The sequence below is a fragment of the Dysidea avara genome, unplaced genomic scaffold, assembly GCF_963678975.1.
Source record: "Dysidea avara unplaced genomic scaffold, odDysAvar1.4 SCAFFOLD_4_1, whole genome shotgun sequence".
Taxonomy (NCBI): Eukaryota; Metazoa; Porifera; class Demospongiae; order Dictyoceratida; family Dysideidae; genus Dysidea; species Dysidea avara.
Genome location: NW_027078057.1, coordinates 42464 through 61055, shown reverse-complemented (window position 1 = coordinate 61055; position 18592 = coordinate 42464). Strand labels below are relative to the sequence as shown.

Genomic DNA, 18592 nt, shown 5'->3' with positions numbered 1-18592 from the left:
TCGCCAAGGATAGCAAACATGCATATGAAATTTACGCAAAAGGTGCATCGATCTATTATCTTTCAGAACACTTCCAGCACTTGTAGCTGCTTGCAGAGTTTCCCACCAAATAAGATAGAAAATTTGAGCAGTTAGATGAGCTAAGTAGTATCACAAAGGGATGGAGGGTGGGGGTGATGGGGTGGGCAAGAGATAGACTTCAAAATGAAGGCAGACCATGATTGGAGTCCAGACACGAGATTACAGGGCTGTGTTTCTTAGTGGCTGATATGTAGCAAAATCAACAGAATAACCATCTGGCCAACATTATCAGACCATCCATCAGTGAACCACTGATTCTTGCCAAACCAGACCGTTTACAAGTACTAAACCAGCCTCAAGGTGTGAAGTATTCACAGTGTACTGAATGTGTTGTTTTCCCTAGTGAGTGTCTAAGATTAATGAACAGGTAACTATAATAATAATAATAATAAGCACCACTTGGGGATAAGCACCTCTCAGATAGTAGACATATGCATTTATTTTGGGAGAAACTTCTGATTTGGACAGGGTATTCAGTGGCAGATCTAAAAAGAAGGGTTTCAGGTTCATGAAGTTTTCAATAACTGTAATCCACAAGTCTGGGATCACAGTTATTGAAAATTTCATGAACCTGAAACCCTTCTTTTTAGATCCGCCACTGAATACCCTGTCCAAATCAGAAGTTTCTCCCAAAATAAACACATATGTCTACTATCTGAGAGGTGCTTATCCCCAAGTGGTGCTTATTATTATTATAATTACCTGTTCATTAATCTTAGACACTCTCACTAGAGAATACAACATGTTCACAATTGTTAAAATGATTAGCATCAACATCACTTTCCTGGCCACCACCTTTGATTTTTAAAATGATTAGCATTAACATTGTTGTAACCATTTCTTGGCCACCACCTTTAAATTTCACAGCTACTTTCACCCAGGATTTTAAAGCCCGCACCTTTTTTATAGCTTAGCTATTTTTGCATAATTGAATAATGAACTATGAAATGTTTCACTATATAAACATTCATACATATTTTATAGTGTCTTGTCCATCACTTACTGGTCCTAATAATGGAATGATCAACTGTTCACTGGGAGATGATGGAGTTCCTTCCTATGAAGACACTTGTAGTTTCACATGTAACACTGGTTATGAGCTAACTGGTAGTGACACTAGGACCTGTCAGAGTGATGGGAGCTGGAGTGGTAATGAGACCATATGTAGAAAAGGTAAGTTTGTATAGTACTGCATTGCAAGACAAGTGTGTTGTGTTACAGTTCATTGCCCTCTACTTACACAACCCAATAATGGACATATCAATTGCATTGTTGGAGATGATGGTGTTATTTCATATAAAGACAATTGTTCTGTTTCTTGTAATACTGGTTATGAGCTAACTGGTAGTGATACTAGGACCTGTCAGAGTAATGGGAACTGGAGTGGTAGTGATGATGTGTGTAGAAAAGGTATATATAGAAATGGTAAGACTGGATGGGCAGTGTGACCTTTCTTTAGTTCCCTGTTCATCACTTACTGACCCTAATAATGGAATGATTACTTGTTCACTGGGAGATGATGGAGTTCCTTCCTATGAAGACACTTGTAGTTTCACATGTAACACTGGTTATGAGCTAACTGGTAGTGACACTAGGACCTGTCAGAGTAATGGGAACTGGAGTGGTAGTGATGATGTGTGTAGAAAAGGTATATATAGAAATGGTAAGACTGGATGGGCAGTGTGACCTTTCTTTAGTTCCCTGTTCATCACTTACTGACCCTAATAATGGAATGATTACTTGTTCACTGGGAGATGATGGAGTTCCTTCCTATGAAGACACTTGTAGTTTCACATGTAACACTGGTTATGAGCTAACTGGTAGTGACACTAGGACCTGTCAGAGTGATGGGAGCTGGAGTGGTAGTGATGATGTGTGTAGAAAAGGTATGTACTTTTAAAATGACTAACTAGTATATAGTTCATGTGAAATGTGTATAAAATGTGACTGTATTTTGTAAAATGATCCAAATCATACATTCATTAGCAGTTTTAAGATGAATGTTTTTCAAGGCATCAAGACACATAATATTGTTTCATGTGGCCAAGTACAGTTAGTACAAGAACATGACAGACAGATGTGTATTTTACACATAGAAAATGCTATTTCACACATCCGTAGCTCAATAGTTCCTTACCACCAAAAATCAACCATTTTTGCTGTGGAAACTTCCTAGGGGTGGGGCACTTCCTGTTTCGTATTTGAGTGCGATCCACCCATCCATCACTGAGATATGTGCCTTCATAGTTTTTTGTATTTTAATCTTCTTTTCACTCCTAGAAAAACCACTATAACTCAAGCATGCTTTGGTCATTATTTGCTTCAAATTTGTATAATACAGCACATTTACATTCAAAGTTTCAAACACATTGGATAAAGAGCAAGAGTGATTTTTGAAAAAAAAAATGCAAAAAGAATTTTTGTCATGGCCGCAGGGTAAACTGCTTGAAGGAATAACTTGAAAATCATGGACTAACATGTGGTAACCATTGCAGTGCAAACCTTTTACGGTTTCAAAGAAATTGTGCTAGCAATCATGGAGTTATAACAAAAATGCCTAGAAACCTGCAATCGAGTTTTGTTAGTATAGAAGTAGATTAAGTATTCTAGAAAAGCATTTCAGTGGCTTACAAGAAATCAGATGAAAAACCAGCGAATTGGCCTACCAGGAGTAACAAATGTTCAATCGAGGTACTAGAATAGTAGTCAGGGTTGTAAGCCTTTTTAAAAAGGTCTTTTTGTGCACTTCTGGATAAAAGTATGAAACTTGACAAAAATTTGTGTGTATGAAAAAGATTATTTTTCAATAAGGAGCCACCTCAGATTTGACCTTTGGTGACCTTTACAGACAATTTAATGTTCAAAAACTGTCAGTTTTGTCCCTATTTCGTGTTTATATGATCCAATATCCATGAACTTGGTATCAAATTCAAGCTCTTTCCCTAAAGAAACATTAGTTTTTACAGAAACTCCATAGCTTAACTTCTAAAGTTACAGTGATTTGAATGGTAAAACATGCCAATATTTTCTCCCAACCAGAAATATGTATAGAAAATGGTTTACTTTTTAAATATTTATACTGTATGAAAATTTACTTGTTAAATAGGCATGATACTTAGAGATAGGTCAATGAACTATCATGGGGTACATACCCAGGTTATACTCTGTGTGGCAGGAGTATGTATGAGGTCCAATTTGTGTGAATTTTACAATTTGAAACTTACAAATTGTTACTGTGTTTGTATGAATACATTAACAACTTGGTTACTATACCTCTAAGTAAATGCTGTGGACTAACAATCTTCACTAAGTTGTTTTTGTTTGCATAAATTAAACCACAAAGTAATCATAAGAAAACAAAACCACAAAATATGCTAAAAAAATCCTTGACAAACATTCAGCCACAAATAAACTATCTGCAAATAAGTGTTGCAATGTATGAAACTAGTCTCCTTACTGAATGCGTCTTCACAGCTAGTTTCTTCATATCACAAATCCAGTGTCATGCATGCACGCACACACACACACACACACACACACACACACACACACACACACACACACACACACACACACACACACACACACACACACACACACACACACACACACACACACACACACACACACACACACACACACACACACACACACACACACACACACACACACAATTGAATCACACCACACATCTGAAAAGCCACCAGCAGTTGTTTGTCAATTGTCTTAGCTTATACATCAAGACACACGGTAGTGTGTCATGCGGCCCAAGAAGCCGGTGCGCAACACCCGTGAGTATATTGACAGGAAGAGCAAAAATGCAATTTTCGCACCTCCATAGCTCTGTGCTGCCTTGATGAAACAAGACGATTTTGCTGTGTACACACCCTCCAACTTCAGTACTCCACATTCCAAATTTGAGTGAAATCGCTTCAAGCATTCCCGAGATATGCAACTTCAAAAATTGCTTTAGTTTCTTCGTTTGTTTTTTTTGTATTTTTTTTCTTTTTCTTCCTCTTTTCGCACACTTACAAAAACTGCTATAAAATGCAAACACAATATCCGATTGCCTTGCAATTTGGCACACAGAAGGGGAGTGTAAAGGCACATCTCTGTACCAATATTGGCTGGAATACGATAAATAGGCAAAGAGTTATTAGCAATTATTCACGAAAAATAACACCAATATGTTGTCACGCCTACAGGGTAAACCGCTTATGGGAAAAAGCTGAAAATCGGTGGGTGAATAGGTTAACTATTGAACCTCAAACCTTTTGTGGTTTGAAAGAAATCGAGCTAAAAACCAGGAAGATACAACAAAAAAACCAACAGTGTTTAGACTACAACAAGTTTGATACTGAAATTTGATTGGCTGAAAACGTGGTCTCTAAATCTCGTAGAGCCACGCTCATGTCCAATAGAGACCACGCTCTGAGGCAATACGAAACACGATAATTACGCGCCTGTAACATTGGCAATGCATGGGCATTTAAATGACTAGTAACAACCGTACTGAATTTGAGGGAAGTGTAATGGGCTTGTTTGTACTAATCGACACTACATTACTTGCTTACAAGCAGCTGTCAAGGTACAACAACAGCAACAATGAGTTGTAGTCCAGTCGCTTGAGTCCAGTACTTCGAAACATAGCACGCGCCTGTAACATTGGAAACCCATGGGTGTTTAAACGGGTAGCAACAGCCACGCTGAGGTCCAGCCATGTAGGGAGGTGTAGAGGGCTTGTTTCTAGTAATTTGCCATACATTTCTCGTTTACAAGCAGCTGTCAACTCAAGGTACAATAATGAGTTGTAGTCTAAATAAGTTAAACATCAAGAACCACTGGGTTCTACGGGATTTACAAAACCCTTAGGCCCTTAGTAGCACCCTCGCTGTGTTTGGGTGCTACATCCTAGGGCCTTCGAGTTTTCTAAATCCCGTAGAACCCTGGTTCTTGACGTCTAACTATTATGTAACAATTATGCAATCGAGATTAGCTAATAAAAAAACGACTACTTGCCAGGCCTACCAGAAAAACCGCTTGGGATAATGCTTTGAAATTCACTGTACAGCTGGAGTAATCATCTTAGAAAGCCTCTTCAATGGTGTAGAAGAATCAGACTTAAAGCTACATAGTTATAACACGAAATCAAACTTGGTGTAGCAAGTGCAAGATCGAGATACTATAATAGAGCAGTCATCCTAATAGAGCAGTCACCATGAAAAGAATACAAGAGATCAGCTAGAAACCAGTAACCTGTATAGAGATCAGCTACAAACAATTCACCCTGTAAAGAGATCAGCTAGAAGAAGTTACCTTGTAGGGAGTTCAACTACGTAGTTCAGCTAGAAGTCACTTTGTAGAGAGTTCAGCTACAAAGAAACCACCATGTAGAGAGTTCAGCTACAAACAAATCGCCCTGTAGAGGGATCAGCTAAAAGAAGTTACCTTGTAGAGAGTTCAGCTACAATGAAACCATCATGTAGAAAGTTCAGCTGCAAACAAATCACCTGTAGAGAGTTCAACTACAAACAAATCACCCTGTAGAAAGATCAGCTAGAAGAAGTTACCTTGTAGATAGTTCAGCTACAAACAATTCATCCTGTAAAGAGATCAACTAGAAGGATCACCTTGTAGATTGTTCAGAAACCACCATGTAGTAATAAATATCTAATCCAAAACAGCCAAGCTGTAAAAAAAGTGTGCGGCCCTCAGAAAGGCTATGGTGAAAAAAGATGTGAAATCCAAGTTGGCGGCCAAGAAATGGCTGTGATGGTAGGTTAATGGTAAAAATTTTAATAATGACAATTCAGGTAAATTTTGTGAAGCGGCACAAAAATTCACCTGAATTGTCGTTATTAAAATTTTTACCATTAACCTACCATCACAGCCATTTCTTGGCCGCCACCTTGGATTTCACATCTTTTTTCACCATAGCCTTTCTGAGAGCCGCACACTTTTTTTACAGCTTGGCTGTTTTGGATTAGATTTCATTTCTTTTTGTATTTGTATACCCCAAAGCCGGCCTATGGCCAGCTTTGGGACTTTTTTAACCTATGTTTTTTTTCTTTACTACAGGAAGAAGTAAAGATGAAGTAGATATACTTTAAATATTTTATCAGTAAATGTACAAATTATATATATAATACATATGTGACCGGATTTGCAAAAAGGGGCCTTCCACACACATCCAATTTGCCAACTTTGACAATTGATAACTTATTATTATTATTATTATTTGTTTTTACTGTGCAGAAATCACAAATGATTATAATGCACAGATATAATTACTTAAGTTGTTACAAAAATTATCCAGGGAAGGGGAATTAATTATGTAGGGGGGAAGGGGGTTCCAAAGTTTAATTGCAGAGGGGAAAAAGGAAAATTTATACGAGTCAATGTTTGTCGTCAGTTGCCTGTAGTATCCTTTTCTTAATCGCGAATCATTAGGGGTAAAGTACTCTTTGGGGATATCAATAAGATCATTAATAATTTTATACATCATTATAAGTTTAGCTCTCTCTCTTCTTTGTTGTAAAGGGGGTAAGTTAAGTGTGCTTAGCATGTTAGTAACACTAGAGTAACTTGAAAACTCATTTAGGCAAAATCTGGCCGCTCTTCTCTGTACTGCTTCAATTCTATTAATATTATTTAAGGTATGGGGATCCCATACAGATGATGCATATTCAAGCACTGGCCTGACCATACTTCTGTAGCAGTTACATTTCACAGTGCTTGGACAGTGGCGCAGGTTTCTGTAAATAAAGGCATTGATTTGGTTAGCTTTATTGGTGATTGTTTGGATATGGTCATTGAAGGTAAGCTTGTTGTCGATGGTGACCCCTAGATATTTGGTAGATGGAACTTCCTTAATGGGAGAATTTTCAATATAATATGTGTGCAAGATAGGATTGCGCTGGTTTGTTACTCTCAGGAACTCACATTTCAGGATATTGAATGTCATCTTCCATCTGTTGGCCCATTGAGCAAGTAGATCTAAGTCCTGTTGTAAGCTTAAGCAGTCAGCAATTGATGTTATTCGAGAATACAACAATACGTCATCTGCATACAGTTTGATCTTATTGTGGATGGAAAAAGGTAGGTCGTTAATATAAATCAAAAACAATAGAGGGGCAAGAACCGTGCCTTGAGGTACGCCAGAAAGGACCTGGGTGGTATCACTTTTGTGGTTATCTAGAATAACGTATTGTGATCTGTGACTCAGAAATGATTTTAGCCAAAATAGTAGTGATCCTTGTACTCCGTAATGTGCTAGCTTGTGATACAGGAGCGAGTGAGAAACTTTATCAAAAGCCTTCCTGAAATCTAGTAGAAGGATGTCGCATTGTCCCCTTTGATTCAGACATTCGGCAAAATCATTCACTGTGGAAATCAATTGGGTTTCGCAACTTCTTCTCTTACGAAATCCATGCTGTTCATCACAAAGTGTTTGGTGGTGTTCTAAGTGTTTGGATATGGCAGAATAAACAATGTGTTCTAGAATTTTGGAACAAATACAAGTAAGGGATACTGGTCTGTAATTGCTTGGCTCAGTTTTACTTCCTTTTTTATATATCGGAACGACTGCAGCAGTTCGCCAAATATTTGGTAAGTGACCTTGGTCTAATGATGCCTGGAATACAATTGATAAAACAGGAGCAATCTCGTAAGCGACTTCCTTGAGGAAACGAGCAGGTAAATTGTCTGGTCCACTAGCTTTGTGTGGTTGGATGTTAGTTAGTAATTGGGCCACTCCTTCAACATGGACTGTTAATGGTGATATGCTAGGCAGAGGGATGTCATTTACTTCAGGTAAATGGGAAGTGTTGTTGCATGTGAAAACAGATGAAAAGTAATCAGCCAGCACATTAGCTTTGTCCTTAGAATCAATAAACTTAGTTCCTTGGTGGATAAGAGGGCCAATTCCAGTATTATCTTGTTTTCTACTTTTGATGAATGACCATAATCTTTTGGTAACTTTGCTGCTATTAGGGTCTATCAGGGAAGAGATGTAATTATTGAATGCTTGACGACATTCTCTTTGGCATTGTCTTTTAAGGTCATGATATTTGGACCAGTCTAAAGGGGAGTCAGAAGTACGTGCGCGATTGTAGGCACGTTGTTTCTTCCTACTTAAGCGTTTGACATTGTTGGTTACCCAGGGCTGCTTAGGTTGAGTGGAAGTGGACTTAGTGGGAACCATGGCCAGACCAACATTACATAGCACAAGAAAATTATTCCATAGGACATCTACTGGTGTAGAGGACGAGTAAGTGGTGATGAACTCATCACACAAAGATTGCATTTCTTGTCTTATATGATCAAAATTAGCTCGAGACCATAGGTAAATAGATCTTTCTATAGGAGGTCTTAACGGAGCAAGGACATAAGATGTCACAAGGATAGCTTCATGGTCACTAATACCATCAATTGTGTTACAAAATTCAACTAACGAAGGTCTGTCAGTAATAAAAACATCTAGTATATTTGAGCCTCTGGTTGGATAATTGACAAGTTGAGACAAAGCATTATCTTGCAGGAAGTCTAGAAATATCTGGTTTAGGTTAAGTGAGTATTGATGACTGTTGATGGTGTTGTTGACCCAATCTATATCTGGGAGATTGACATCTCCAGCAATCCACAGTGCTGAGTCAGGATAGCTATGTCTGATAGATTCCAGCTGGTGGCAGCATTCATTTAAATAAGCTTCATTACTTGATGGAGGTCGGTAGAGTGAACAGATAATTAAGTGAGGCTGGTTGGGAAGTTGTATCTGGCATGCCACTAGTTCACAGGATGATTCTATCTGTATGTTACAGGAAGCAAGAGAATCATGGCATGCTATAAAAACGCCTCCATAGCCATCAGCACGGTCAATCCGATGTACATTGTAATTAGATGGAAATATTTCACAGTTCTTAACATCAGGTTTGAGCCAAGATTCACAACCTATAATAATGTCAGGGGTATGGAAACAGATAAGGTTAAGAAAGGACTCCTTTTTAGCTAAGAGAGACTGACAATTTAGAGATAAGACGGTAAGGGAGCGATTAAATGAATTATCAAGATAATCATTAGGAGTAGGATCACTAGGGGTAAGGGGTAACTGATTATCAGTGCGGGGGGAAGCTAAGTTTGCCTCCGCACTATCCTCCCTTTTTTTATCATGTAGATGTTTTCTGTTTTGTTCATATTAATTAACTGTTCCCGTAAGGCCTTGTTCCTCTTCTGTTCAATGGGTGTGAAATCTGGGGTGATGAATACGTTACGGACATCTTCTGGGTGAGAGGTAGATCTTAGTTTAGATTTATTTCTTAGTATTAAGGCTTTCTCCTCCATACTGCTAAGGGTTAGTTTAAGTAAACGTGGTCGGTTAGATTTTTTACCGAAACGGAAAGCATTTGTAATAGCCACTTTCGCTCCCAAGTAATTCTGAAATAATGATACACATTTCTTGATGTCATCTTGCTTTCTAGATTGGCCATCATCTGCAGTGGATTCTTCTAACTTATGGATCATTATGTTCAACTGCCGCTTTTCTTTCTCTTTTTGCTCGGAAAGTAAAGACACTGCAATTTGCTCTGCAGATTCAGGGGGTACAGCATTAACAGAAGTAGAGACCTTTGATAACTGTGTAGTGTGCTCATTTAGTAACGACTTTATTGATTTTTGAAAGGACTCAATTTGTGATTCAACAGATTTCACTGATTCATGAAGTTTTTGTTCAGAACATTGAATCTCGATGACGGAAGTTTCGACAGCTGTAATTCTAGATTCAACAAGCACTTGATTGTCATAGTGCCGTAAAGCAACAGGGACCACTTGAATACAAGAGGAACAAAAGAATACAATATTTGGTGTTGATATGTTAGCTATAGTATTACATTCATCAGTACTTAGCTTTGAACAACTTGCGTGCTGACGTCCCTCACACCATAGACACTCAAATATGTCAGCAGTAGCTGGTTCAGAACAAACCATACACTGATCTCCTCTTGCCTTCTTTTCCTCCTTATTGGCTGGAGAGCTTGCTAGGCGTTTGGTCTTGGCTATTCCGCTGGCCATTTCCAATTGGCGAGCACTCTGGTAAAACGAGCAAAAACAAACAAGTGTAAGACTATAACTTGAAACTAGCCTGATCAGGTACCGTTATTCACCACGGTACCAAGGTTCGCGCGTTTCAGTCAGTCGCGCGTCTGTTGCGCGGGTCTAAGCGTCGAAACTGGCCTCTTCTGTAGTAGTCCTTGAGCCTGGTCTTCGTTGATTGATGTAGGAAAGATTTTTACTTCAAAGTTTGGTGAAATTGGTTGTTTGAAAGCGGATAGGAAGCAAGCGCAACTATTCCCACAATCGAACTTCAGATTGGAAAGAGCTATTGCCTTGAAATTTGGGCAGTGGTGATTTCTTTGCAGCTGAACTCTCCACATGATGGTTTCTTTGTAGCTGAACTCTCTACAAGGCAATTTCTTCTAGCTGATCTCTCTACAGGGAGATTTGTTTGTAGCTGAACTATCTACAAGGTAACTTCTTCTAGCTGATCTCTCTACAGGGTGATTTGTTCGTAGCTGAATTCTGTACAGGTGATTTGTTTGCAGCTGAGCTCTTTACAAAATGGTTTCTTTGTAGCTGAACTCTCTACAAAGTAACTTCTTCTAACTGATCTTTCTACAGCGTGATTTGTTTGTAGCTGAACTATCTACAAGGTAATTTCTTCTAGCTGATCTCTCTACAGGGTGATTTGTTTGTAGCTGAATTCTGTACAGGTGATTTGTTTGCAGCTGAGCTCTTTACAAAATGGTTTCTTTGTAGCTGAACTCTCTACAAAGTAACTTCTTCAAACTGATCTTTCTACAGGGTGATTTGTTTGTAGCTGAACTATCTACAAGGTAATTTCTTCTAGCTGATCTCTCTACAGGGTGATTTGTTTGTAGCTGAATTCTGTACAGGTGATTTGTTTGCAGCTGAGCTCTTTACAGAATGGTTTCTTTGTAGCTGAACTCTCTACAAGGTAATTTCTTCTAGCTGATCTCTCTACAGGGAGATTTGTTTGTAGCTGAACTATCTACAAGGTAATTTCTTCTAGCTGATCTCTCTACAGGGTGATTTGTTTGTAGCTGAATTCTGTACAGGTGATTTGTTTGCAGCTGAGCTCTTTACAGAATGGTTTCTTTGTAGCTGAACTCTCTACAAGGTAACTTTTCTAGCTGATGTCTCTACAAGGTGGCTAGTTTGTAGCTGAACTCTCTACATGGTGGTTTCTTTGTAACTGAACTTTCTACAAGTTGACTTCTTCTAGCTGATCTTTCAATAGGGTGATTTGTTTGTAGCTTCACTCTCTACAAGGTAACTTCTTCTAGCTGATCTCTCTACAGGGAGATTTGTTTGTAACTGAACTCTCTACAGGTGATTTGTTTGAAGCTGAACTTTCTAAATGATGGTTTCTTTGTAGCTGAACTCTCTACAAGTTAACTTCTTCTAGCTGATCTCTCTACAGGGTGATTTGTTTGTAGATGAATTCTGTACAGGTGATTTGTTTGCAGCTGAGCTCTTTACAGAATGGTTTCTTTGTAGCTGAACTCTCTGAAAGGTAACTTCTTCTAGTTGATCTTTCTATAGGGCAATTTGTTTTTGGCAGAATTTTCTACAGGGTGATTTCTTTGCAGCTGAACTCTCTACATGGTGGTTTCTTTGTAGCTGAACTCTCTACAAGGTAACTTCTTCTAGCTGATCTCTCTACAGGGTGATTTGTTTGTAGCTGAACGATCTACAAGGTAACTTCTTCTAGCTGATCTCTCTACAGGGTGGTTTCTTTGTAGCTGAACTCTCTAAAAGGTAACTTCTTCTAACTGATCTTTCTACAGGGCAATTTGTTTGTGGCTGTATTTTCTACGGGGTGATTTGTTTGCAGCTGAACTCTCTACATGGTGGTTTCTTTGTAGCTGAACTCTCTACAAAGTAATTTCTTCTAGCTGATCTCTCTACAGGGTGATTTGTTTGTAGCTGAATTCTGTACAGGTGATTTGTTTGCAGCTGAGCTCTTTACAGAATGGTTTCTTTGTAGCTGAACTCTCTACAAGGTAACTTCTTCTAACTGATCTTTCTACAGGGCAATTTGTTCGTGGCAGAATTTTATACAGGGTGATTTCTTTGCAGCTGAACTCTCTACATGGTGGTTTCTTTGTAGCTGAACTCTCTACAAGGTAACTTCTTCTAGCTGATCTCTCTACAGGGTGATTTGTTTGTAGCTGAACAATCTACAAGGTAACTTCTTCTAGCTGATCTCTCTACAGGGAGATTTGTTTGAAGCTGAACTCTCTAAATGATGGTTTTTTTGTAGCTGAACTCTCTACAAGTTAACTTCTTCTAGCTGATCTCTCTACATGGTGATTTGTTTGTAGCTGAATTCTGTATAGGTGATTTGTTTGCAGCTGAGCTCTTTAAATAATGGTTTTTTTGTAGCTGAACTCTCTCAAGGTAACTTCTTCTAGCTGATGTCTTTACAGGGTCACTAGTTTGTAGCTGAATTCTCTACATGGTGGTTTCTTTGTAACTGAACTCTCTACAAGGTAACTTTTTCTAGCTCATCTTTCTACAGGGTGATTTATTTGTAGCTGAATTCTTTACAGGTGATTTGTTTGCAGCTGAGCTCTTTAAAGAATGGTTTCTTTGTAGCTGAACTCTCTACAAGGTACCTTCTTCTAGCTGATGTCTCTACAAGGTCACTAGTTTGTAGCTGAGCTCTCTACATGGTGGTTTTTTTGTAACTGAACTCTCTACAAGGTGACCTCTTCTAGCTGATCTTTCTACAGTGTGATTTGTTTGAAACCGAACTCTCTACAAGGTAACTTCTTCTAGCTGATCTCTCTACAGGGAGATTTGTTTGTAGCTGAACTCTCTACATGATGGTTTCTTTGTAGCTGAACTCTCTACAAGGTAACTTCTTCTAGCTAATCTCTCTACAGGGAGATTTGTTTGTAGCTGAACTCTCTACATGATGGTTTCTTTGTAGCTGAACTCTTTGCAAGGTAACTTCTTCTATTGATCTCTCCACAGGGCGATTTGTTTGTAGCTGAACTCTCTACATGGTGGTTTCTTTGTAGCTGAACTCTACAAGGTGATTTTTTCTAGCTGAACTATCTCTTTCCATAGTTGCATGAACTCCCTACAAGGTAACTTCTTCTAGCTGATCTCTCTACAGGGTGACTTGTGTGTAGCTGATCTCTATACAGGTTTCTTATTTCTAGCTGATCTCTTGAATTCTCTTCAGGGTGACTGCTCTATTAGGATGACTGCTCTATTAGAGTATCTCGATCTCGCACTTGCCGCACTAAGTTGGATTTCGTGTTATAACTCTGTGGCTTTAAGTCTGATTCTTCTACACCATTGATGAGCCTTTCTAAGATGATTACTCCATCTGTACAACGATTTTCAAAGCATTACCCTAAGCGGTTTATCTGGTAGGCGTGGCAAACGGTCGTTTTTTTATTAGCTGATCTCGATTGCGTAATTGTTACACACTGTTGGTTTTTTCGTTGTATCTTCCTGGTTTTTAGCTCGATTTCTTTCAAACCACAAAAGGTTTGAGGTTCAACAGTTAACCTATTCACCCACCGATTTTCAGCTTCTTCCCATACGCGGTTTACCCTGTAGGCGTGACAACATATTGGTGTTATTTTTCGTTAATAATCGCTCATAACTCTTTGCCTGTTTATCGTATTCCAGCCAAAGTTGGTACCGAGATGCGCCTTTATATCCCCCTTCTGTGTGCCAAGTTTCAAAGCAATCGGATAACGCGTTTGCGTTTTATAGCAGTTTTTGTAAGTGTGCGACAAGAAAAAGAAAAATAAGAAGAAAAAAAAAATGAAGAAACTGAGCCAATTTTTGAAGTCGCATATCTCGGGAACGCGCGAAGCGATTTCGCTCAAATTTGGAATGTGGAGTGCTGCAGTTGGAGGGAATGTCCACAGCAAAAATCGTCTTGATTCATCAAGGAAGCACAGAGCTACGGAGGTGCGAAAATTGCGTTTTCTTTCTTCCTGTCAATATACTCACGGATGTTACGCGCCGGCTTCTTGGGCCGCACGACACACTACCGTGTGTCTTGATATGTATTATACATATATATGATTTGTACATTTACTGATAAAATCAGTATTTAACATCTGCTTCATCTTTCTTCTTCCTGTGGTAAAGAAAAAAAGATAGGTTTAAAAAGCCCCAAAGCTAGCCATAGGCCGGCTTTGGGGTATACAAATACGAAAAGAAGTGAAATCTAATCCAAAACAGCCAAGCTGTAAAAAAGAGTGTAGCCCTCAAAAAGGCTATGGTGAAAAAAGATGTGAAATCCAAGGTGGCAGCCAAGAAATGGTTGTGATGGTAGGTTAATGGTAAAAATTTTAATAACAACAATTCAGATGAATTTTGGGCAATCTTTTTTTTACCACAGCTTTTTTGAGGGCTGCACTCTTTTTTGTACAACTTGGCTGTTTTGGATTAGATAGCAATGTATTGATGATCAAAACATGCATGATGATATACCAACTTAAACATATATGAAATATCTAGTTTTACCAGGTTTTGTAGTTAACCTGCAAATAGTGTGTTGGAATTGCGACACTCAGCACATGTTTTACAAGTTTAGGAATTTTAAGTTCGATTAGGGATCATAGAAATACCCATGAATAAGGGATTAAATGCTCACTAGTATATTTGCAGGTGTAGGTGACCTCCCTTGTTTCCCTACTTTTTTTTTCAATAATCCCTAATCGAACTTCAAAATTCCTAATTTTTCCTTAAAGTTGTTTGTTTACTTTTTTGTAACATTATTATGAATGATGAACCCATGCATACTGCATCAAAAGAAAGGATGGCACCAAAATTGATGTTTTCGTCTGAATGCATGCTCAAACTATTTTTGCTTTGAAAGTGCACTGGCCATTACGCTTCGCTTTCAATTATGTTCAACCTGTTTCACACGAAAAACATTAGAAGAAGTGCCTCTGCAATCAATCCAGTCCGATCCAGTCACCACAAAAATACAACGATTTGCACACCCCAACTATCAATTACTGTTTTGAAAGTGCAGCAATCATTACATTTCACTTTCAGCCATGTTCAGCCCATTACACAGTGTTACAAACAAAGAACAGTGCTAGAATCACCTCTGCAATCAATCCAGTCACCACAGAAAATATGGACGATTCTCATTTATAAACGTACAGTACTGTAGGGAAGCCATGGGTCATGCTACTGCAATTCGACACCTTGGTCTGTCAGCAATAAGAAATGGGACACAAAGAAGGACAAAGATAAGTCCATGATACATGCATTGTACGTACTATGGTATGCCAAAAGAAGACACATCTCAGGATGGAGCGACATCAAACAGTGAAAAATCAACCCCATAGCCTTAGCCGTTATCAAGTTACGCTTGCCTGAAGGCATCAGTAGAAAATTCCATTGAATATATTTTTTAATTTTGTAACCATTAATTGGAAGCCTTTAGGATCATACTGAAGGCACTTTTGGGCTTGGTTATACCCAACCAATACTGCCAAGGTGCCAGGATGATATTGTGAAGCTGGTTTTTAAGTGATTTTTTTGGCCAAGAAAATCCAAATCTTCATGATCCCTAATATACAGTACTACCGTACTGTATGATACCATCATGTCAGAAAAATCCAATTGCAGCCATTAGGGGATTAAGGTCCTCTATAAAGACTAACAGTTTTGAAAAAAATTAGTGCAGTCAATTAGTCAGTCAGTCAGTCAGTTGATCAGTCATTTTGTCAATGTCTAGAAATAATTTAGTTTTATATTTATCTAATCCAAAACAGCCAAGCTGTAAAAAAAAAGTGCGGCCCTCAAAAAGGCTATGGTGAAAAAAGATGTGAAATCCAAGGTGGTGGCCAAGAAATGGCTGTGATGGTAGGTTAATGGTAAAACAACAATTCAGGTGAATTTGGTCTTGGCACAAAATTCACCTGAATTGTCATTATTAAAAATTTTACCACTAACCTACCATCACAGCCATTTCTTGGCCACCACCTTGGATTTCACATCTTTTTCACCATAGCCTTTTTGAGGGCCGCACTCTTTTTTTACAGCTGACTGTTTTGAATTAGATTTCACTTCTTTTTGTATTTGCCCAAAGCCGGCCTAGGCTTTGGGGCTTCTTAACCTATCTTTTTTCTTTACTACAGGATGGAGAAAAAGATGAAGCAGATTTTAAATACTTAAACTAATACTGACTTCATCACTAAATGTACAAATTATATATCAAGACACACGGTAGTGTGTTGTGCGGCCCAAGAAGCCGGCGCGCCACACCGTGAGTATATTAACAGGAAGAAAGTAAACGTGCTTTTCACACCTTTGTAGCTCCGTGATTCCTTATCCGATTGAAACCAAAGTTGCTACAGAAGTGCCGACTAGCTAAGGGAGTCCACATTCCACATTTGAAGAAAATCGCTTCAGCCATTTCCGAGATATGAGCGGCCAAACTTAGAGTTTTTTTTCTTTGTTTTTTCCTTCTACTTCTTTTTGCACACTTTGCAAAATCCGCCATAAAACACAAATTCGTGCTCCAATCGAGCTGAAATTTGGGACACTTAAAGAGCTCATTAAGGCGAATCTCAGTACCACGTTTGGTAGGAATCCGATGAACATTCAAGGAGTTATTACCGATTATTTGCGTAAAATAAGGTCGAAGGTCTGTCACGCCCACAGGGTAAACCGCTTGAAGGAATGAGCTGAAAATTGCTATGTAGATGGAGTATCTATCGTAGGAGTGCCTTTTTGTGGTTTGAAAGGAATTCAGTTAAAGGCCATCGAGATATGACACAAAAACCCAACCTGTGTCACAATTACGCGATCGATTTTTATGAATAAAAAAACTATTAGTTTTCACGCCTACCAGGCAAACCGCATAGAGCAATGAGCTGAAAATTGGTATGTAGCTAGAATAATTATCATAGAAAGTCCTTGCAGTAGTACAGAAGAATCAGAGTACAAACCACTGAGTTATGATTCCAACGCCAACTACGTGTAGCATATGGGAGATCGAGATACTCTAATAGAACAGTCACTCTAATAGAGCATTCAGCTACGTTTATAACTTACTTGATTATAGAATTATATTACATTGCAAGTTATTCTGTATGGAGTTCAGCTACAAAAAGTTAATCCTATAGACTATTCAACTACAAGCAAGTCACCCTGTAGAGAGTTCAGCTACAACAAGTCACTCTGTAGAGAATTCAGCCACAAACAAGTCACTGCGTAGAGGGTTCAGCTACAAAAAAGCTATCCAGTAGAGAGTTCATTTATATCAGCTACAAAATGTTCAGCTACAAGTAAGTCACTCTGTAGAGAGTTCAGCAACAAATAAGTCACTCTGTAGTACAAACAAGTCACCTTGTAGCTGGAGAATTCAGCAATCAATCAAAAAAGCCACTCTGTAAAGAGTTCAGCTATGCAAACATGTTATAACTCTATAGAGAAAGTTATAACTCTATAGAGAGATGTAGAGAGATCAGCTACAAACAAATCACCCTGTAGAGATATCAGCTGGATACAAGTTACCTTATAGGTATCAGCTACAAACAAATCACCCGGTAGAAATATGTGTTGGAAACAAAATCATCTTTCATTGTTAAATATACAAATATTTTTAATCAGACAAAAAACTGTTAACAACATTTCTTCCTTTGTTCCAATATTCCTGCAGAAAAGAAAAAAAAACAAGTTAGAAGGAAGCACCAAAGCCAGTTAATGGCTGGCTATGTGACTTGCAATACAAAAAGAAGTGATATCTAAACCAAAACAGCCAAGCTGTAAAAAAGAGTGCGGCCCCCAAAAAGGCCAGGATGAAAAAAGATGTGAAATCCAAGGTGGCGGCCAAGAAATGGCTGTGATGGTATATAGGTTAATGGCTAAAATTTTAATTACAACAATTTAGGTGAATTTGGTGCCGAATCCTAGTGGAGGAGGCAACGCAAATTCACCAGAATTGTCGTAATTAAAATTTTTGCCATTAACCTACCATCACAGCCATTTCTTGGCCGCCACCTTGGATTTCACATCTTTTTTCATCCTGGCCTTTTTGGGAGCCACACTCTTTTTTTACAGCTTGGCTGTTTTGGTTTAGATATATAATACATATATTTATTACATGTCAATTATTCCCTACAGATAACTTGCTTGCAGCTGATCTCTCTACTGGGTGACTTGAAATGTAGCTGAAGTCTCTACAGGGTGATTTGCTTGTAGATGAAATCTCTACAGGATTCTCTCTACAGAGTGACTTTTTCTAGCTGAACTCTCTGCATGCAAGGTTATCTGTTTGTAGTTGAACACTCCACAGGGTGATCTGATCTCTCTACAGGGTTACTTGTTTGTAGCTGAACTATCTGCAAGGTGATTTGTTCATATCTGAACTCTCTACAAGGTGATCCTTCTAGCTGATCTCTCTACAGGATTTTTTTGTAACTGAACTCTCTACAAGGTGATC

At 38.5% G+C, this 18592-nt stretch overlaps 1 protein-coding gene across 3 annotated transcripts in view; it reads left to right on the top strand.

Moving 5' to 3' along the window:
* LOC136246163 (CUB and sushi domain-containing protein 1-like) overlaps nt 1-18592 on the top strand; it is a 51301-nt gene that overhangs the window by 16853 nt on the left and 15856 nt on the right. For all 3 annotated transcript variants that reach the window (XM_066037613.1, XM_066037614.1, XM_066037612.1), the window contains 4 exons: nt 1066-1254; nt 1303-1491; nt 1541-1729; nt 1779-1967. In XM_066037613.1, the coding sequence (XP_065893685.1) occupies nt 1066-1254; nt 1303-1491; nt 1541-1729; nt 1779-1967 (756 nt within the window). The remainder of the gene's footprint in view (nt 1-1065; nt 1255-1302; nt 1492-1540; nt 1730-1778; nt 1968-18592) is intronic.